The sequence below is a fragment of the Dermochelys coriacea genome, chromosome 10 (genome assembly GCF_009764565.3).
Source record: "Dermochelys coriacea isolate rDerCor1 chromosome 10, rDerCor1.pri.v4, whole genome shotgun sequence".
Taxonomy (NCBI): Eukaryota; Metazoa; Chordata; order Testudines; family Dermochelyidae; genus Dermochelys; species Dermochelys coriacea.
This window is the reverse complement of record NC_050077.1, coordinates 30,674,814-30,695,460: the sequence shown is the minus strand read 5'-3', so window position 1 is coordinate 30,695,460 and position 20,647 is coordinate 30,674,814. Positions and strand designations below refer to the sequence as shown.

The 20,647-nt window shown below is 53.6% G+C and overlaps 1 protein-coding gene across 3 annotated transcripts; it reads left to right on the top strand.

The window, feature by feature from the left end:
- Positions 1–886: 886 nt before the first annotated feature.
- LOC119862265 (galanin receptor 2b-like) lies at positions 887–19,498 on the top strand. 3 transcript variants are annotated; one of them, XM_038418661.2, is made up of 3 exons: positions 887–1,017; positions 11,390–11,790; positions 17,446–19,498. In XM_038418661.2, exons 2-3 carry the CDS (start codon positions 11,417–11,419, stop codon positions 18,194–18,196), a joined length of 1,125 nt encoding a protein of 374 aa, XP_038274589.1. In that variant the 5' UTR covers positions 887–1,017; positions 11,390–11,416; the 3' UTR covers positions 18,197–19,498. The 3 variants fall into 3 exon arrangements, with proteins under 3 accessions (XP_038274589.1, XP_043349400.1, XP_043349401.1); XM_043493465.1 differs by lacking the exon at positions 887–1,017 and adding an exon at positions 7,739–7,792; XM_043493466.1 differs by lacking the exon at positions 887–1,017 and adding an exon at positions 7,760–7,795.
- The last annotated feature ends 1,149 nt before the right edge of the window (positions 19,499–20,647 follow it).

Sequence of the window (20,647 nt, the reverse complement as noted above, 5' to 3'; positions counted from 1 at the left end):
TGTAATTGTGATTTTGTTAAAATGAAATGAGTACACCAGTAGGAAATTGTTTTATTTCACTAACTACAAATTCTGTTTTCATTTTTTTTAAATTTTAAACAGTCAAAAAAAAATGGCAAAGTGCAAACATGTGTAAAAGCCAAAACACGGGGGGGGGGGGTCAATTTTTTTTTTTTTTTTGCTTGGGGCAGCAAAAAACCTAGAACCAGGCCTGGTTTTGTAGCTGCCCTTTGCTCTGGCTGTGCCCATAAGCAGGGTCTCAGTGAATAGCGACAGCACGGAGAGCCAAGTGCAGAACTAACTCTGCCAGCCTCAGCCCCCTCCCGCCCCCACGGCGGGGGCCACGTGGGGTGGGCTGGAGGAGGCAGGGCTGGGGTGGCCCTGCCAATTCTCTTGCCGCCATCGCAGCAAGGGGCTCTGGAGAGGAGGGTGCTCAGCCCTGTGCCAAGCTCCAACCCGCCCCTTGGGTTGCCAACCCTCCAGGATTGTCCTGGCGCCTTCAGCAATTAAAGATTAACATTAAATTAAAGACCATGCCCGTGGGATGAAACCAGAATGGGCAACCCTACGCCCCCGACCCTCCCAGGGTCGGCCCGTGCTCAGCTCCTGAACTGGCTTTGCTGCCTCCTGGAGAGAGAGATTCTGGTCTCAGGCCCCCGGGGGTGAATCCGGAGTGACTCCGCTGAAGTGAACGGGCTTCACACAGGGTGGGGGGGAGCCCCCAGCAGAATCTGCCCCCCCCCCACGCCCCAGGATTGCGCCGGCAGCACGGCGCAGGGGAGGCTCGATGCCCCTGCGCCCCGCGCAGCGCCGCCCGCCGAGACCCGCCCCGAAGCGGCGCGCGGCGCCCCGGGCCCGCAGGAGCGAGGGGGCGGAGCGAGCGGCCGGCAAGGGCGGGGCTGGGGAGCGCGAGGCGGGAGCGGCGTGGCGGGGAGCCGCAGCGCAGTGCCCGGGACGATGCCAGGCGCGCCGGCCGCGCGCTGAGCGCTCGCGCCCGCCGCTGCTGCCCGGCAGGAGGTAAGAGCGCGGGGCGGCCCCAGGCCGGGCTCGGTGCTGGGGACAGGCGGGGCGCGGCGCCTGGCTCCGGTCCCCGGCGGGACGGGGTTGGCAGGTGCCCCGGGCGTCGCCTTCAGCCCGCGGCTCCGGGCTCCCGCCGCGCCCCATGGCAGCCCCGAGCCTGGCCAGCCTCCGGGCTGCGCGCTTGGAAAGGCTCCGGAGTTTATCCCCCGGCGGGCCAGGCGTTGCCGGGGGCCGGCCGCGCTGCCCCGGGAGCGGAGAAGGGGGCTGGGGTCCGATCGGCTGCCAAGGGCTGGAGGAGGGGGGCAGAGTAGGCAGATCCACTCGCCCTCTCCTCCCCTGAAGTGAGGCGTTACAGCTGGCTTGTGCCAGCCCTACCTAGCCCAGAGGTTGCCCCTGCCGCCCCCCGCTATTTGGTCCGCCTGGGGCCACCCCCGGTGATGGGTTCCCCGCAGCACAACACGCCCTTGCCGCCCCCGATGAGATCTGACAACGCCAGCAGCTTTGATGGCCCACGGACCCAAGGGGTCGACTCTTGCCCGCCAGCTCCGCTTCCAAGGGCCAGGCAGAGGGAGGCTGGGTGGAAGAGACCAAGACCCTTGCAAGCTCTTTAACAGGCGAAGAGACAGAAGTGCCCACAGGACGCCCCTGAGGGGGGAGGACGAGCCAGATGATTGTCCACGGTGCCCTCTGGGCAGGGCCGGCTCTCGTTTTTTTTGCTGCCCCAAGCAAAAAAAAAAAAAATGTGGCCACCCCCCCCCCCTCTTTCTTTTGGCTTTTACACACGTTTGTACTTTGCAATTTTTGTTTTGTTTTGTTTTTTGACTGTTTAGAATTTAAAAAAAAGAAAACAGAGAATTTGTAGTTTGTGAAATAAAACAATTTCCTACTGGTGTACTCATTTCATTTTAACAAAATCACAATTACAAACAATTCGGGTTCAACTATACACTGTAATGAAAAACGTTAAGTGCCTTCCCGTGCGCCCAGTTTCTCATACATTAAAAGAATTTATGTGAACTGAAATGTTTCTGGGTTTTGTACTTGTGTAGTCTTTTAATAATTCAGTGAAATCTACATTTTTTGCGATGGTCCTTTCAACTGAAATTCATGCCAGTCCTGACAAACGATTCTGAAACATGGTGGACCTCAAATATTTTTTTCGTATTTTCAGTTTTGAGAAACTGTGCTCACCAGAAGCCGCTGATACTGGTAATGTTCAAAGACTGCGTAAATCTATCGCAGTGTTTGGAGTGAGGTGCTCCGGGCTGTACATCCCACCCGTGGGCCCCCAGCCCGATCTCAGACCCGGCCTCACCCCCGCAGAGGGGACAGTAACCAACAGAGTGCCTGGGGGGCGGGTCAGCTGCGGGGAGAGGGGCGGACCAGGGGTGCCTGCCCAGCACCGAGCCGCCCGGGGCAGCAGGTCCCTTACTGGCCGCGCGTCCTGCCCCGATCCCGGGCTCCCCTCCACTCGGCTCCGGCTCCTCCGCTGCTTGTGACACGTGCGGCAGGGGCTGGCGGGTGGGAGGAGCTGCATCGCTCCGCTCCCCCGGTGGTGGGGGGCCAGGGCAGGGACCTGGTTGACTGAGCAGGGCCAGGGGTAAAAAAGGATAGCCGGAATGCCGCCCCTGGAAATGTGCAGCCCTAAGTACCTGCTTGCTTTGCTGGTGCCTAGAGCTGGTCCTGCCTCTTGGGGTGTTCACAGGAGGCTGGAGACAGATACCTGGTCAGGTAGGGGGTGGGTGGGACTGGGGGAATCTTGGCTAGCTGGGGAAGGACTCTGCTCTTGGTCCACTTTAGGACTAGGGTGGGAAAACTTTTTGGCCCAAGGGCCACATCTGGGTATGAAAATTGTATGGCAGGCCATGAATTCTCATGGGGTGTGGGAGGGGGTGCAGGTTCTGGGGTGGGTCCAGAAATTAGAAGTTCAGGGTGCGAGAGGGGGCTTTGGGCTGGGACAGGGAGTTGGGGTGCAGGGGTGGTGATGAGGGCTCTGGCTGGGGGTGTGGGCTCTGGAGTGGGGCTGGGGGTGCAGGAGGGTGCTCTGGGCTGGGACCAAGGGGTTAGGAAGGTGGGAGGGGGAGGGCTGGGGCAGGGGGTTGGGGTCCCCCCTCTGGCTCCTATGTGGAGGTGCAGCTAGGCAGCTCTGCATGCTGCCCTGTATGCAGGCGCCACCCCTGCAGCTCCCATGGGCTATGGTTCCAAGGCAATGGGAGATGCGGGGGCGATGCTTGGGGCAGGGGCAGCGTGCGGAGTCCCCTGGCTGCCCCTATGCGTCAGAGCCGGAGGAGTACATGTCGCTGCTTCTGGGAGCCATGCAGAGCCACAACATGTGCAGCGTGGGGGAGGAGGACATGCCCCTTCAATTTGAGGCAAGCCAGGAGTTTATTTGCTGCTGGGTCACAAGAGGAGCCTTTCAGGGGAAGCGGGTGTTTGAGTCAATACCACCTTCGCTCTCCCCTATAATAGAACCACCAGTCCCACTTGGCACTCAGGCCCCGCCTTTCAGCCGCCCATCACAGCGCTGCACAAAGGTGGGCAAGTGCTGTTATCCCCACTGTACAAAGGGGAAAACTGAGGCAGGGGGAAAGGAAGTGACTTCCCCCCCAAAAGTCAGTGGCAAAGTCAGAGCTAGAAACCAGGAGTCCTGACACCCTACCCAGTGTTGTGGCCATTAGCCCACAGCGGCCCCCTCCTCTCCTTTTTCAACTCTCCCTTCTTCTCCCCCTCTATCCCCTTCCTCTGTATGCCTCCCTGTCCTCTGCCCCTGCTGGTTCTGAGGCACCTGTCCTGGTGCTGATCCTGCCCCACTCTCACTGGTCCACCTGGCCCCTTGGCCAGCCTGCTGCTGCATGCCCCTCTCCTGAATCAGTAACTGGCTGAACTGACTCGAGTGACCCCTGTGCTGGCCTGTGCCAGAGCTAGAGAGGTCTCTGGCTGCAGCCTTTTGCAACTACATCCCGCTGAATCCCAGAGCTTTTGCCTCATTTTCCCTGATTGCTCCCCCCTGGGGCCCTGCTGGGGCCCAGGGATTCATGCTGGGAGGAAGGGCACCTACTGCTGCAGAGAGCAGGGCTGTGCCTCCAGCTCCCCGCTCTAGGAAATGGCCTGGGTTGGTTCATCCTTGCACTTTACTCCCTGCGTTAGGCACCCCTTAGCTGGTGCGGGAATATCAGAGACCCTTTCCCTCCCCAGCCCATTGCTCTCTTTCTCTATTGGTCCCTCACTATGGGAGTCAGGACTCCCAGGCTCTGTTCCTAACTGCCATTCACTTAGTGGGCAGCCTGGGGCATGTCACGTCACTCCTTGATTGCCACACTTGTAAAATGGGGACAATGGGGCCTCCTGGAGGCTCGGGTACCATGGTAGGGTGCTTGGGACAGTATCCCAAGGGTCTGCCTGTGGCTCCGGATCCCCCTTTTCTCTGTTCATTTCTCTCCCGTCCCTCCTACTTCTCCATTCAGGCATAGCTGTGCTTGCTGTCAGAACCAAGTGCAGGCACCGCCACACCCAACCTATTAAATCCATTAATCAGACATGGGTGGTGGGAAATACTTGGAAACCTCTTCACCCAAATCCCCTGGGAGCAGCATGTAGAAGGATGAGCCGGTGACTGAGGTGCTAGAGGGAGACCTGGGCTTAATTCTCTGCTCTGCCACAGTCTCCATGTGGGACCTTGGGTGAGTCACTTAGTCTCTTTGGTGGGACAGATCAGTATTGCCCCAAATGAGGTGCTAACTAGTATCTGGATCACTGGACTAGGAAGGGAGGAAGGGTACCTGGATATTGAAAAGGATTTAAGGGGTTGAGGGGTGTAGCCATGGCCACTGCCATGGGACACACACATGAAATGTCTGGGCACATACTGATACAGGTGATTCTGGAGTTCTGGCTGAGAGCTGTAAACTGGGCTCTGATTTTGCTAATAACCCTGCTCAGAAGAGTGTATACAGGGCCAGGTGTGGCTCTCAGTCACTGCAATGTAAGCACACAGTAATGCTATGGTCTCTTGATTTACATAGGTGTAAGGCCGATCAGAATCTGACCCATTTAAAGGAAGATGAAATAACTGGGGGCTGGCTGCATCCTCTCCCTCACCTTGTTGCACCATGGAGTTACCGTTTTATGGAGAAACTCTACTGGGGACAAGTTTGAAACCAGTATGAGACCCCATGTGAGATAAGAATGTTACACCAGAGTGACAGGGCCACACCCCTTCACCTCTCCATCCCCAGAACAATAGCTATTGCTGGTGCCCAGCCCTTCCTGGGTGTTCAGGTGCTGTGACCATATCCCTCAGTTGAAATCTCTGTACATTCATGCTCGTCGATGCCTGCTTATTCTGTTAGGGCTGTACATGCGATGGAAGCACCCACAGCTAGAACAAGCTCCTACTCTGCCAGTTTAATGAACTTTGTTCATGCAGGGAGATCATACTGAGTGCAAATAGGGGGGCCTAGTTTTTAGCGCTGGCCATCCTGTCTTTGCAAGTCTCTCTCTCTAGCTGCTCTCGCCTCCCCCAGTCTCAAATTCATTCATCTCAGCCTTTTAAAAAAACCCGAAGAGCCTGAACTTGGACTTGGACTGTGGGAGCCAATTTCGTAGGGGCTCAGGGTGAAAAGCTCCATGTTCAAATCATCAGCTCTGGAGCCCTCGTTGGGAAGTTTCTTCCCACTCTCATTCTTGGCATGATCACACTCAAGTCGGCTGAAGTTTTTGGGACTAAAAACTCTCCCCCCACCCCAAAGAAAAAAGAGCCAGTTCAGGTTGACTGAAACAGTTCGCAGATTTGTGGCAAAGTTGCTGAATTGTTGGGCCAAAAAAAAAAAAATCCCCATAGTGTCTAAACATTTTGATTTTTCAATTCATAACAATTTTGTTTTGAATTTAACTTTGATTTTGGGGGTTTTTTTAAAGTTAAACCTCAAAAACTGCATGAAACTCTGCGTGTGTGTGTGTGTGTGTGTGTGTGTTGGTTTGAATAGTGTTTTGTTTGACCCACAACAAATTGTCTCTCAATGGCTTTGGTGCGGCCAGTGAACTGAAGAAACTCAGTTATTTGAATTAACTGACGTTGCAAAGGAACATCTACACATGCGCGTGAGTGTAGCCCAACTGCCCTCCTGCACAGGCGCGGACTTTTATTTTTGCTGGCGGGTGCTCTTCTCTGCCCCCTCCCTTCCCCCTCCCATGCGAGGGGTGGGCGGGATCTCAGGGGGAAGAGGTCGAGAGGGGGCTGGGCTTCGGGACAGAGCGTGGACAGGGCCCTGGGGGTGTGAAAGAGGCTGAGTAGGGCGCAGAGCACCCACGGAGTCAGCACGTATGCCCTTGCGCAGGGCCGGATTAACCTTTTGTGGGCCCGGCGCCAAACATATTTGTGGGCCCCCATGGGGGCAAAGGAGCATGGAGTGGGGAGGTCAGTTCCCAGAGCAAGGGGTCAGCCAGGGGCAATGGGGCACAGCATGGTGGGGCCAGCCCCGCTCCACCCAGCCCAATGCCAGGGTACTGTATAAAACCAGCAGTTGCCAGATGCACACTGGCCTGCCCAGCCCTGTGCTGCCAGCGTGCCCCTTCCCCTCAGGGGTGGACCCATGCCATGCCACACAGCCCCCGACTCCCTATGCCCAGCATCCCCTGGAACTGCCATGGCCAGCAGCTCACCACACAGACCCTCCACCACAAATGCACAGTGGCCTTCACACCACCACCCCTGCCCAGCACCCCCACACACACCACTACTGCCCAATGCACTTCTCCACAGCCCACCACCACAACTACACAGCACCCCACTCAGACCCCCCACTGCCCAGCATCCCAATGCACAGATCTCCCCTGCTATCCCCCAAGAGACTCCCCTCTGGCCACAGCCACCGCCCCCAACACCTCCAGAGACCCACTTCCTCACACCCGGCCCCCTGGCCACACTCGGCGGCCCTGCTGGAAGGTGACGGCGTCTGCCAGGCTGAGCTGGCAGCACGGCCAGGGCCGGTCCAGTGCCAGGGCGGGGAATCACTCCAGCCTCTCGGGAGTGGCGCGATTAGCCAGGGCAGGGTCTACCCCTGCCCTGGCCGGACTCCCTCAGGACCCACTTGCCTGGAGATAGGGAGACCATACGTCCCCATTTGGCTGGGACAGAGCTTAAAAAGGGAATTTTCCCTGACATCCTGACTGTTTTGACAAAAACGGGCATTTATCCTGTTTGCTCTTGCCAACTGATTAGTTGGCAAGAGCAAATGAACAAATGCCCAGATTACCAAAAAAGTCCAGTGCGCCCCCCTAGCGGGGTGTGGAGGAACGTGTGTGCGCAGGGGGTGGCGACACAACGTGTCAGACAGCAGGGCTTGGGGGGTCAGCCCCAGCCAGAATGGAGCTTGGGGGGGTTAGGGGCTAGCCCCAGCCCCTGGCAGCGGTGTGGGGAGGGTGTCAGCCTCAGCTCCTGGCAGTGGTGTGAGGAGCTGGGATGAGGGAGGGGTCAGCCCCTGTCCTGGCAGCGGTATGCAGAGCTCAGGGGGTCAGCCCCTGGCTGCGGCATGGGAAGCTGTGGAGGAGGGGTCAGCCCCAGTGGAAGATTTAGAGTTAGTGGGGCCCTGTGCTCAGCTTCATTTTTGGGGCCCCTCCTTGGGATCCAGCCAAGAAAAAGAACATTCTCTCTTCTCCCCCCCCCCATAAGTAATAACAAGTAAATGAAAACAAAGTGAGGTAACTAATTTTTCCACAGACCACTTGAAAATCGCTGGGGGTCTCGGTGGATCACGTAAAGATCTTTCCAAATGTTGTTTGTACCATTAGCTAACGAGTGTAAAGCGCTTGGGATAAGAGCCCTCTATAAAAAAAAAACGTAAAAAAAGCTGGGGTGCAGGGTCTGGCCAGGACTTAGGATGCTGGGGGGGGCTCAGGGCTGGGGGTGCAGGGTCTGGGAGGGAGTCAGGATGTAGGAGTGGGCTGGGGGTTGGGGTGCAGGGTCTGGCCAGGAGTTAGGTGCGGGAAGGGGCTCAGGGCTGGGGGTGGAGGGTCTGGGAGAGAGTCAGGATGCAGGAGCGGGCTGGGGATTGGGGTGCAGGGTCTGGCCAGGAGCTAGAGTGAGGGAAGGGGCTCAGGGTTGGGGCAGGAGGTTGGAGTGTGGAGCACTTACCTGGGGCAGCTCCTGTTTGGTGCGAGGGGTGCAGGTGGGAATGGCAGGGGTGCAGGAGCTCCCGTTTGGTGCTCGGGGGGGGGCTGGGTATGTGTGGGGGTGCAGGAGCCAGGGCTGTGGTAGTGGGGGTGTGTGAGGGGGTGCAGGACTCAAGGCAGAGGGCTGGGGTTGTGGGGTGCTCCCAGCACCCTGCCCTGAGTAGCTCATGGAAGGGGTCTGGAGAGGGTATGTGTAGGGGGAGTGTGGGGGCCCCACCTTTGCTCCGCCCTTCCCCAAGGCCCCGCCCCCACCTCTTCTCCGCCTCCTCCCCCAAGCGCACTGCGGCCCGTTCCTCCCCTTCCTCCAGGAGCACCGGCAAGCAGCTGTTCAGTGGCGGGGAGGGGCAGGAACAAGGCAGGCTCGGGGAAAGAGGCGGGGGAAGCTTAGCTGCTGGTGGGGGCGGGCAGAGCCTGCCCCGCAGCAGGATCCCCAGGAGTCGGCAGGACCAAGTTTCTGCCCCCGCAGGAGAGAGTGGTGGGCGGAGAAGAGCTGGCGGGGCCTTGGACTGCAGCCCAAGCAGAGCGGGCTAGGCCGGGGCCCCTTTGGAGCCTGGTCCCGGCACCATGGCACCATTGTAAACCTGGCACTGCCCTTGTGGGTCACTGTAAGGGATTGAATCCAGGACTTCAAGTGCTAAAACCATGAGCCTTTAGCATGTGAGCTAAAGGAGTAGCTCTTCTAGTGAATACATATCCTAGACTTTTATCCTTTGTGCACCAGCAACTAGCGAAGGACTCATCACTCACTGAAGAGTAGGTTAGAGGTGCATGCCAAACAAACATGGAACACTCTCACATTCATGTCTAGGCCTTTCTGTCTCAGAGATTTGTACCAGTGTAGCTACTTCACTTATGCATTCCTGCAAACCCACAGGGTAAACGTGCTGTGCCGCTGTGAAATGGGGCTCACTCTAGTTTCAAACAGCTTCATCGGTGTGGCTACACCTGTACAATTATCCACACTATAGACTGGGGTGGCCAAACTCACTGGCCTTCCGAGCCACATACGACAATCTTCAGAAGTTTGAGAGACGGAGTACACCTGCTCCACTCCTGCTGAAGACCCGAACCCCAGCAGGTGCGCCTGCAAGGCTGAAATCCCAAGGTCTTCCTCCCCCCTGGACAGACGCCCTTACCCCACCCTCCCATTGCAAGACAGAGGTTTCGATCTCTCCCCCTCACCCAAGTCTGGTACGCGGAGAATGTGGGGGGCGGAGGAGGCTTACAAGCCATATTTTAATAGTAAAAGAGCTGCATGTGGCTTGCGAGCCACAGTTAGGCCACCCATGGTATAGACAAAGCCACATCTGCCTTTCCTTCAACACGCACAGCCCGTGAGAGCAGCAGATACAGCTCTATGCTTTTCTGTGTTGATGCTGTTCCCCCGGTGGGGTCAGCAACACTTCAGATAGTCTAGTGCCTTCCCCAGGAAGAAACCTTGAGAGCCCATCAATTCCCTGGGTGAGGGAGAGAAAACAATGGAGAGATCTTGACTCGCTGCAGAAGTTGACAGATGAGGCACCATACCTATTGGCAAAAAGAAAAGGAGTACTTGTGGCACCTTAGAGACTAACAAATTTATTAGAGCATAAGCTTTCGTGAGCTACAGTTCACTTCATCGGATGAAGTGAGCTGTAGCTCATGAAAGCTTATGCTCTAATAAATTTGTTAGTCTCTAAGGTTCCACAAGTACTCCTTTTCTTTTTGCGAATACAGACTAACACGGCTGCTACTCTCATACCTATTGGGAATGAGATAAAGGTGGGAGACATGCTGTTGCTGCAAACAAGTTTACTGGTATGAACATTTGCAGAAAGGAGATAAAGGGAGCTTGTGGGTTTGAAATAAGGATTACTGTTTGCAAAGTGTATCTTTGCCGGCTTCCCACAGCTCCAATGAGGAAGGACAAGTGGCTACATTTTCTTTGCAGAAAGCATCCCACTTTAATAAGTATAGGAGATCAGCTTGTGAGATTTCAAGCTTCTGGATTTAAATGCTAGCCCCCATTCAACCCCAAATGCCAAACCTTAATCCAGAAGCACATGTGCATGTTTCCAAGTACTATCTACACAGCACAGACACACTCCATTCTCATCATCACTCATCAGGTCTGGGGTTTATTTTAATCTCAAATAATTTCCCAGCCATTATGGCTGTGCCAAAACCCTTCCAAAGGAGCCTGGTGCAATGCTGTGCAGCCAGACAACCTCTGAGGTGTGAGCTGCCCTCTTTAGTACAACCATTAACTCTGAAACCTAATGATCGCTTTAATAGCAACATGGTTGACTACTTCACTGCTGATCCCTTTAGCAGAAACATCTCCCTATTCTGGGATAGGGTAGAGGGCCACCATTTCACCCCACTCCCACATATATCCCTCAGATCTCTTCGGGGAATCAATCCCCAGGCCCTCACCCCTTCCATTTATTCCCATACACAATGTTACACTTTCAGGCTAAGCGGCCTGTTTTAGAAGCAGGGAAACCATACAAAACACAAACAAGAAGAGCAAAGTTGCCATGTGTGGGAGAGTGAGTGCCCACGCCTCTATAACACACTACATCAGCTCAGAGCTGCCCCTACAGACAGGCCAACTCCTTTACATTCACTGTCGGGGAGAGGCATTTATAGCCCTGTGTTTTGTGGCACTACAGTTAATCTAGCAGAGCAGGGGTGGGGAAGGAGGAACACCACACTCTGTATTTATATAGTGTAATAAAACTCCCTGGCTTTGTGAGTGTGTTGATTTACCACGAGAGTCTCATTGCTGTCTGGGAGGCAGAGCTGCTGTAAAGGCCAGTGTGTGTAGATCTCAGCTCTTCCATCCCAGAACAGGGGAGCCCTGCTTTATTTGTGCTGGGGGTAGGCAGGGCTCCCCAAGGAGATAGGGGAAAGTCTCTCCGTCGCTCTTTCCAGGAGTGCGCCCGGGTGTATGCTGCAGCTTTATCCCGGATTCAGATGCATGGGGGAGGAATTGAGAGCAGAGGCTCAGAGACACTGGCTTTGTTAAGACAGAGCCCAGTCTCATGCCATGTATTCTCTGAGCCAATAGTAACTAGCAGATTCTGCTGAAGAGCACTTGGCCATAGAGTTGTTAATGGGGTCTCATCCTCCTAGTCCAGTCAGACAGAGTCAAGGGCTCTGGCTACAGTCTTCCTCATTAAGATCTCTTCCCTTTCCCTCCCTCTGCACCCTCCAGGTGTCCTGCATCTCCCCTGAAGGCAGGATGACAGAGCACGAGGACTTTGCCAGCCTGGCTGGGTACTGGAACGCCTCAGACAGCTCTCAGTTCAGCCCCGCCAGCGTCATCATCCCAGTTGTCTTCTCCCTCATCTTCCTCCTGGGCACGGTGGGCAACAGCTTGGTTCTGGCAGTGCTGCTTCGCAATGGACAGATGGGCCACAACACCACCAACCTCTTCATCCTCAACCTCAGCCTAGCCGACTTCTTCTTCATCATCTTCTGCGTCCCTTTCCAGGCCACCATCTACTCACTGGAGGGCTGGGTCTTCGGATCCTTCATGTGCAAGGCCGTCCACTTCTTCATCTACCTCACCATGTATGCCAGCAGCTTCACGCTGGCCGCCGTCTCAGTGGACAGGTAAGAAAGACTGAAACCTGCCATGGGGCTGCTGGGCCCTACCAGATGCCCTGTGCCTGGCCTCGGGAGCTGGGAGGCTCAGAGAATGGGGAAAAGGGGGCTCATCACCACCAGGTCAAACCCAGCTTGCACCAGAAATGACTTAACGCTGTCCCTCTGTGGTCTGTGCCAAAAAATGCACCGAACGTCAAGAAAGAGATAGATAATAAGATAGAAAATATCATAGTGCCTCTATATAAATCCATGGTACGCCCACACTTTGAATACTGCATGCAGATGTGGTCGCCCCATCTCAAAAAAGATATATTGGAATTGGAAAAGGTTCAGAAAAGGGCAACAAAAATGGTTAGGGGTATGGAACGGCTTCTGTATGAGGAGAGATTAATAAGACTGGGACTTTTCAGCTTGAAAAAGAGGCGACTAAGGGGGGATATGATAGAGGTCTATAAAATCATGAGTGGTATAGAGAAAGTAAATAAGGAATTGTTATTTACTCCTTCTCATAATACAAGACCAAGGGGCCACGAAATAAAATTAATAGGTAGCAGGTTTAAAACAAACACAAGAAAGTATTTTTTCATGCAACGCACTGTCAACCTCTGGAACTCCTTGCTAGAGGGTGTTGTGAAGGCCAATACCATAACTGGGTTCAAAAGGGAGCTAGATAGATTCATGGAAGATAGGTACATCAATGGCTATTAGCCAGGATGGGCAGGAATGGTGTCCCTAGCCTCCATTTGCCAGAAGCTGGGATTGGGTGACAGGGCATGGATCACTTGATGATAACCTGTCTGTTCATTCCCTTTGGGGCACCTGCCATTGGCCACCGTCAGAGGACAGGATACTGGGTTTGATGGACCTTTGGTCTGACCCCGTATGGCCATTCTTATTTGTTGTAAAAGGGTTGGAGGAACATAGTACAGTTCCTGTTAGGTGTCCCCTTCACATGTTCTTACAGGCTAAGGAGGCGGAGCCACTGTGCTCTCCACCCTAGAAGTGGCCCCGCCAGGGCAGCTGCATAGGGAAGCTTGTGCTGCCACTGCCTGTGTTTTTCTAGAGGAAGGATGGTCTAGTGGTTAGGACACTAGCCTGGAACGTGGAGGACGGGATTAAATTCCCTGCTTTGCCACAGACTCCATCGGTGACTTTGGGCATATCACTTAGCAGCTCCGTGCCTCAGTTTCCCCATCTGTGCAATGGGATAGCAGCAGTGCCATCCTTCATGGAATAAATACACTAAAGCTTATGAGGTGCTCAGCTGACGTGGTATTAGGGGCTAGATAAAGTGTCTAAGATAAACAGATTCTTGCTCTGTGGATTAATAGAGGACTTGCCTTTCCACCGCTGTCAGACCATCACTGAAACACATTGACGAATGATCAGTTTAGAAGCCCCAAGATCTGTGCCAATAATACATTGCACACATGGTGCAGTCACACTGGGGGCCAAGCTTAGTTCCTGGTGTAATCAGTGATGACTCAGTTGTCTCCAGTACAGGTATACCTGCTTATAACAGGGTCAAATCTGGCCCTAGCTCTGTCTAATAAGGGACCCAGTGTCATATCACAAAAATATTAGGCCAGATCCTCAGCTGGAGTAAGTCAGCCTAGCTCCCCTAACATTAGCAGAGTGATGCTGATTTACACTAGCTAGGGATCTGGCCCATTCTGCCTTAAATGCAATTCAGTGTGTGCGTTCAATGCAGAATTCTGAAAGCATGGTTTGATTCATGCTACGTATTGGGCCTGATTCTGATTTCATGTGGACATGCAGCAACATAGCTCTAATGCCTGCAGCTGAGCTATTCCTCATGTACACCTGTGTAACAGATCAGAATCTGGTCAATTGGTTTGCAACAGGACATCTGCCCAGTTTTGGCTGCATTGCCCCAACTTCCCCCACTGTTTTGCAGGTAGGGGTGAAGTACATGCTCTTCCTATGGATCATGCTTTGGCTTGGTTGGATCACCTCATTTTTCCTGTTTGTTACATTCACTGCTGATAGGTGGTAAGGATGGCAAATTACCCCTGTGATTAAGAGACCCCACACTAATATCAGGGACTGAAGACAGAACAGTGTCAAGAGTCCTGCAGACAATACATCAATTGGTGCTGTATAAATATTTACAGATCGATCAATCGATCGATCTGGTCCATGCCTCAGTTTCCCTATCTGTAAACTGGAAATAATGATACTGAACTTCTTTGTAAAGCACTCTGAGATCTACTGATCTCTATAAAAGCTATATTCTATACACAGGTAATTAATGACTATTGCTATCTTATCTTACATATCACTTTTCTTTCTGAACCATCCCAAACTACTTCCCAAGCTATATAGGAAGCACTATTACTAATCAATTGGAATTCTTTGAGGGGGTCAACCAACATGTGGACAAGGGTGATTCAGTGGATATAGTGTACTTGGACTTTCAGAAAGCCTTTGACAAGGACCAAAGGCTCTTAAACAAAGTAGGCAGTCATTCGATAAGAGGGAAAGTCCTCTCATGGATCAGTAACTGGTTAAAAGATAGGAAACAAAGGGTCAGTTTTCACAGTGAAGAGAGGTAAATAGTGCAGTCTCCCAAGGATCTGTATTTGGACCTATGCTGTTCAATATAACAGGAAAAACGGGTGAATAGTGAGGTGAACAAGTTTGCAGGTGATACAAAATTACTCAAGATAATTAAGTCCAAAGCTGACTGCAAAGAGTTACAAAGGGATCTCACAAAACTGGATGACTGGGCAACTAAATGGCAGATGAAATTCAAAGCAATGCACATTGGAAAACATAATCCCAACTATACATACAAAATGATATGGTAATAGGTAATTTAGACCCTTCTAGAAAGAGATCTTGGAGTCATTGTGGATAGTTCTCTGAAAACATTCACTCAATGTGCAGTGGCAGTCAAAAAAGCTAATGGAATGTTAGAAACTTTAGGAAAGGGATAGAGAAGACAGGAAATATCATAATATAAATATATATAATATAAATCCATGGTATGCCCACACCTTGAATACTCTGTGCAGTTCTGGTTACCCCATCTCAAAAGAGATTTATAAGAATTGGAACAAAGGCAACAAAATGATGAGGGGGATGGAACAGTTTCTATTGGAGATTAAAAAGACGGACTGTTCGTCTTAGAAAAGAGACGACCAAATGGAGATAGGTAGGAGAACTAGGGCTCGCCCAATTATATTAATAGGTTTACAAAAAAACCAGAAGGAAGCACTTCTTCACACAACACACAGTCAACCTGTGGAACTCGTTGCCAGGGGAGTTGTGAAGACCACAAGTATAATTGGGTTCAAAAAAGAATTAGGTAAATTCCTGGAGGAGAGGTCCATCAATGGCTGTTAGTGAAGGTGGTCAGAGAAACAACCCCATGCTCTGGATGTCCCTAAGCCTCTGACTGCTTGGGGACTGGATGACAGGGGACGGGTCACTTGATAACTGCCCTGTTCAGTTTATTCCCTCAGAAGCATCTGCCATTGGTCACTGTCAGAAGACAGGATACTGGGCTAGATGGACCATTGGTCTCACCCAGTTTGGCCGTTTTTATGTTCACTTCACTCACCACTGAAATACCACCCCTTCTATAGGAATGCCCGTAGCAGTTATTGGTATTACTGTAGTGCCAGGAACCTAGTTAGGCACTAGGATCCCATTGTGCTAGGTGCTGTCTGGGGGTAAGAAGAGAAGAATAGCATCCCCAACTGAAAAGGCAAGGGGCATTAAGATAGCCCCGAACTGGACCAGGACCTCAGGGACACTGCCCCAGCACTCCTGAGAAAGAAGCTGAGAGAACTTTGAAAATCAAACGTAGCCAGGTGCTTAGTTTTATATCTGATAGTGACTGATAAATCACTCGGACCACTTCCCACAGCATTTACTGTAAGCCATCTTTGGAGGTCTCCCACCCAAGTACTGGCTCCAAGCTGACCCCAGGTAGCTTGTGAGATCAGACTGAAGCTTAACATGAGGAGATATGGCTGATGGTACTTCACTGCAGATGGAAAGTAGGAGTTCAAGGAGTTGCAGTGGGAGACGGCATCTCTCCAGCTAGCTCAGACCCAGGGACAGTCTCTTAAAACCCCTACAGCTCCCCAGCATGCGCCCTGGCACAGCGTCCTGCCCATCTGGTTTCAGCTTATTCTCCACCTCTCCTGCTACATACTGTTGCTGCTGAAGAATGTGGTTGTGTTTCACCCAAGAGGTGGCTGCACTTCAGCACAGGATGAAGCCATCCTTGTACCTCGTCTGGGAAATGCTTTTGGAGCTTTCCAGATGGACGGTACAGCAGAGACAAACTATGCTACTGCTTGGGGTGATCCTTTATGCTGGCTGAGTTATTGTCTTGGGCTGTTGGCTGCACTCTGTTGCCAGGGATGAACTCCTAAGGCACAGCGCGTGGCAATGAGCATCGGTCCCTGCTTGATGCGGACAGGCTTAGACTGGAGCAGTGAAGGGCTTGTGCCTGCATTGACAGCTACTCCCCCTTCCCTGCAGTCTCCTGTCCACAAGTCAGCTAGGATCCCAGCTGTCTCCCTTCCTAGCTGTCACCCGCACCAGGGACCCTACAGGGACTGTCACACTGAACATGTTTCAGCTCTCCTGGGGTGCTGCAGACAGATGTTCCCACTCGGCCGCTCTCCCTACTGATGCGTGTGAGGGAGCCGGGCTCAGCGCTTCTGCATGCCGCTCTGCTCTTTCAGCCTCCCGGCGCCTTCTGGAGAGCCAGAAGCAGCACTTTCAATTGTGTGGTTTAACCTGGAGGTGCTCTGGTGCAGCGCCAGGGGAGAACAGACAGGCAGCAAATTGCTGCTAGGACATTTATCAGCCCCAGAAACCAGCCCAACACTGAGAGGAAGAGTCATCATTTTTAGGACCTCCAGCTCCCCATCTCTGGGCCAGCACAGTCAAGACCCCAGTGAGCAGATCTACCTACCTCTGGGCCAGATCCAAACCCCATGGAAATCAATGGAACGACTCTCATTGACCTCCTGGAGCTGTTAATTGCGACCCATATCCCTACATCCATCCCATCCCTGGGGTGTCCAACAACTTAAGGATCCCAAAGGCCTCAAACCAAGGCTCAAGGCTGGGCCTGAGTTTGATCAGATCCCAGCCTCAGTCTCAGCCAGGCAGAGGCACAAGCTCTTCCTTTCAGCGGGGGAGGGACCCTGTGTCAGCATGGGCTGCCACGTGAGGGGTTTGGCCCTGCCCTCCCCTGCTCCAGCTGGGTGTGGGAGAGCCATGGAGGGAACGTGCTCCATTCCTGGGGAGAGAGAGCATCGTGTGTTACTCCTAAGTGGCCTCCCCAACCTCACCTCTCTGGCCAGTGCTCAGGGAATTGGGCCGAGCCCTCCGTCTAGAGGGAGGGGAAGGAATCTGGGTTAGAAAAATACTGCTGTCCAGGAAGAATCCCATGAGAAATCAAAATGCTGCCCTACACAGGGCCGTATTCTAAATGGTTAAGAGGGTTCGGCAGGGTGAGGACCCTTCCTTAGTGATGTCGCACCCATTTGCTGAGGCTGGATGGAGGCAGAAGGGGAGAGAGGGAACCACTGCCACAGGAATCCCACAGCGACTGCGTGTCCAAGGCAGAGTCCTCTGCACCCCTAGCTACTGCCCGTTTGTTTTCATCTGCAGGTACCTGGCCATCCGCTACCCACTGCGCTCCCGGGAACTGCGGACCCCCTGCAACACGGTTGCGGCCTTGGCTGTGATCTGGGGTCTCTCTGTGGTCTTCGCTGGTCCATACCTGAGCTACTATGACCTGATCGAGTGGGAGTCCAGCTACATCTGCATGCCTGGCTGGGAAGAGTGGAAGCGCAAGATCATAGACACCAGCACGTTTGCCTTTGGCTACATGATCCCCGTGCTGATCGTGAGTCTCTCCTACACCAGGACCATCAAGTACTTGTGGACGGCCGTGGACCCCCTGGAGGATATGTCAGAGTCCAAGAAGGCCAAGCGGAAGGTGACCAAGATGATCATCATAGTGACCATCCTCTTCTGTCTGTGCTGGCTGCCCTACCATGTGGTGATCCTGTGCTACTTCTATGGGGACTTCCCCTTCAACCAGGCCACCTATGCCTTCCGGCTGCTCTCCCACTGCATGGCCTACGCCAACTCCTGCCTCAACCCCATTGTCTATGCCCTGGTCTCCAAGCACTTCCGCAAGGGCTTCAAGAAGGTCTTCAGCTGCCTTCTGAGGAAGAAAGCCCGCAACAAGGTCCATGTGGTGCATGCTGCCCACACGGTGCCTGGCTTCGAGGCGGGCTCCACTGAGGTATCCCAGATGAACGAGGAGAACAACGGGCAGCAGGACGGGTGCGAGCTGGATGCAGGATCCCTCATGGTCCAGTCGGGCTCCTCCAGGCCCCTTCACCTCTCCTAGAAGCGAGGTTCCATCCTCTTGGGCAGCCGTGCTTTGTTGCCAGTGGCAGGGAGAGGCCTCCCCTTCTTGCTGGATGATGGAGAGGACACGAGGGACAGCCCCAGAGAATCCTACGCTTACCCCTGGACTTAAATTTCTCTTGGCATGCCACAGGCCTGTTGTTCTCCAAAGCACTGCATCCGAGCCCCCAGACAGCGTGCGAGAATGGGCCTGCCCGTCGGAGGGAACAGACCCCGGCTCACACCGGAGCCACAGCTCTGCTGGACTAAAGCTCATTGGACCCAGTCTTTGCGAATAGAGCAGAGACCAGCAGCACCAGCCCAGCTCTGATTGTGTCTGGGTTGGTTGTCAGTGCTCTCTGCTCCTTAATACCAGCTAACGCCCATCACTGCCTTGCTCTAGTGTAGTCCTGTCTAGGCGGTTCTGCTTTTTGCTTCATTTATGTGGCTTCTCGGGGTTAAAACATCCCCTCCCATCTCTAGCTCATGGCACAGTGTCTGGAGGCAGATTCCTAACCCACTGATCCATCTATCACAGGTGAGGGGCATTGCTCAGAGAGGAGAGCACAGAAACACAGCAGGCAAAGCTGCCTGGCCTGCTCTATCCATCTTTCAAACACACCCTGAGGGAACAGACAGGGTTGGCCCATCCCTCAGCCTCTGCTTGGGGCACTGTTTTGTACCACTCCGTTTGCCATGTGCATTTGCAACTGCCCCACTGACTTCATTGTTCAGTCATGTGCTTCATTCAGCCACGTGCTTGTCCCTTTGCACCCAGGACCTTGGCCATGTGCTCATCTTTGATCCATGATACCTGCCCACCTACCCCCCCCCACCCGCTCTGTGCTGCCTACCAGGTGCGTGGTGTTCACCATGCAATACCTGACACAAGGTCACCACTTGACACTGTCCCAGGTCTAGGTGCTGGGAGCATCATCAGAGCACAGCCCTTGTGTGTGAGCTGCTCCTTTCCCCTGTGCTCACTGTGCGACCTTCATCAGCGCTTGTGTTCCGCATAGCAGGGGGGACCATAGCGTGCAGACAGTCCAGAATCGGTGCTGGTTTATTGATTATGCCATGGCCAAATCATTCACCGTAACCAGAGTGTCCTTAAAGCAAGTTGTATTCACGGCATGGGTGCACGGCTGCCTGTGGGCGTCTGCTTCTGGTGCTCACCATTCTAGTGTAAGGGGCTCTCCTTCACACATGGAGCACTGGGGTCTGCGTGAGGGAGACGGAGCTGTACATACTGTAGAGGTGTCTTTCTAACCAAATAAATATGTTTTCCTAATTTGGGAAGCAACAAGGTCTTTGTCAATATTTCTTGTGGGATAGGCCCCAGCTGCAAAATCCAAACCTGGGTTTGGCTCCCGGAAGGTAAAAAGGAAAACAGGAGAAGACTTTTTGAGTGCTGGATCAGCCTCTTCCCCTCCACCCCATTCCTCTCCACCCAGCTCCCAGGAGTGCCAAATCCCTGAGCAGGCAGCCCAGGGGGTAGGGAATAGATGGCACTGCTTTGTGAGAACCCTGTGCTTGGCCCATGCCATATTGTGTGGATCAACCCCTCCCTGGCCCCCACTGCACATGGCAAAGCGCCTTTCTCAGATCAAAGACTTTTCAGTCTCCTGCCAGCCTTCACCTGTGCAAAGCGCAGAGTGCACCAGGCTAGCAGACACCTGCAGGGCCACCTCCTCACCTGGTGTAAATCAGAGCTCTGCAGAGCTCTGATGGCTCTGCTATCCACCCAGCCCTTCATCCTCTGGCTACAGCTCACTTGCCTTCCTGACACAAACACAGTTAGCTGACAACCTGGTTGACAGCCAGGGAAAGCTGGAGTCGATGGGATGGGCAGCTTCCCAGCACAGTGACCCTCACTAGGATAGAGGAGCCCAGGGTTGAGGTGTTCTCGCAGGACCCTGGCTGTTCGAACTCAGGAGGGGGCGCAATCATAAAGCTCAAGGGGGTTGCAGACAGCAGGTGTTGGAGCAGGAGGGGGTGTTGCCAGCTGCTTTCTTTCCCTGTTTCTTGGATGCCAGAAATCATGGTCACCCCATACATCAAAGAGCCAATTGCAGCAGCACCTTCTGTGAAGCATGGTGGGAACTGGTGCAGAGGCCTCTGGGGCACTCCTAAGGTGGAGCAATTGAGAGCGAATCAAAGTGGGGTCATCTTATAATTGGGGGAAAGACACCCAGAAAGGAGAAGGGTCAATGGCAGAGGTGGGACTAGAGCCCATATCTCCCAATATTGGGCTAACCCAGGTGCCGTTCAAAGCCGTGAAGGGACCATTTCCCTTCTGCGAATGGGTTATCCGCTGATTCAACTGCCAGACCATTCACCCCTTCCCCCAGCAAGACAGGGCCTCTCCTGTGCCATGGCCCCTCCACTCCACATGGTTACAGACTGCAAAGGAAAGGCAGAGAAGAAAGCCCCAGACGAACGAGAACGAGGC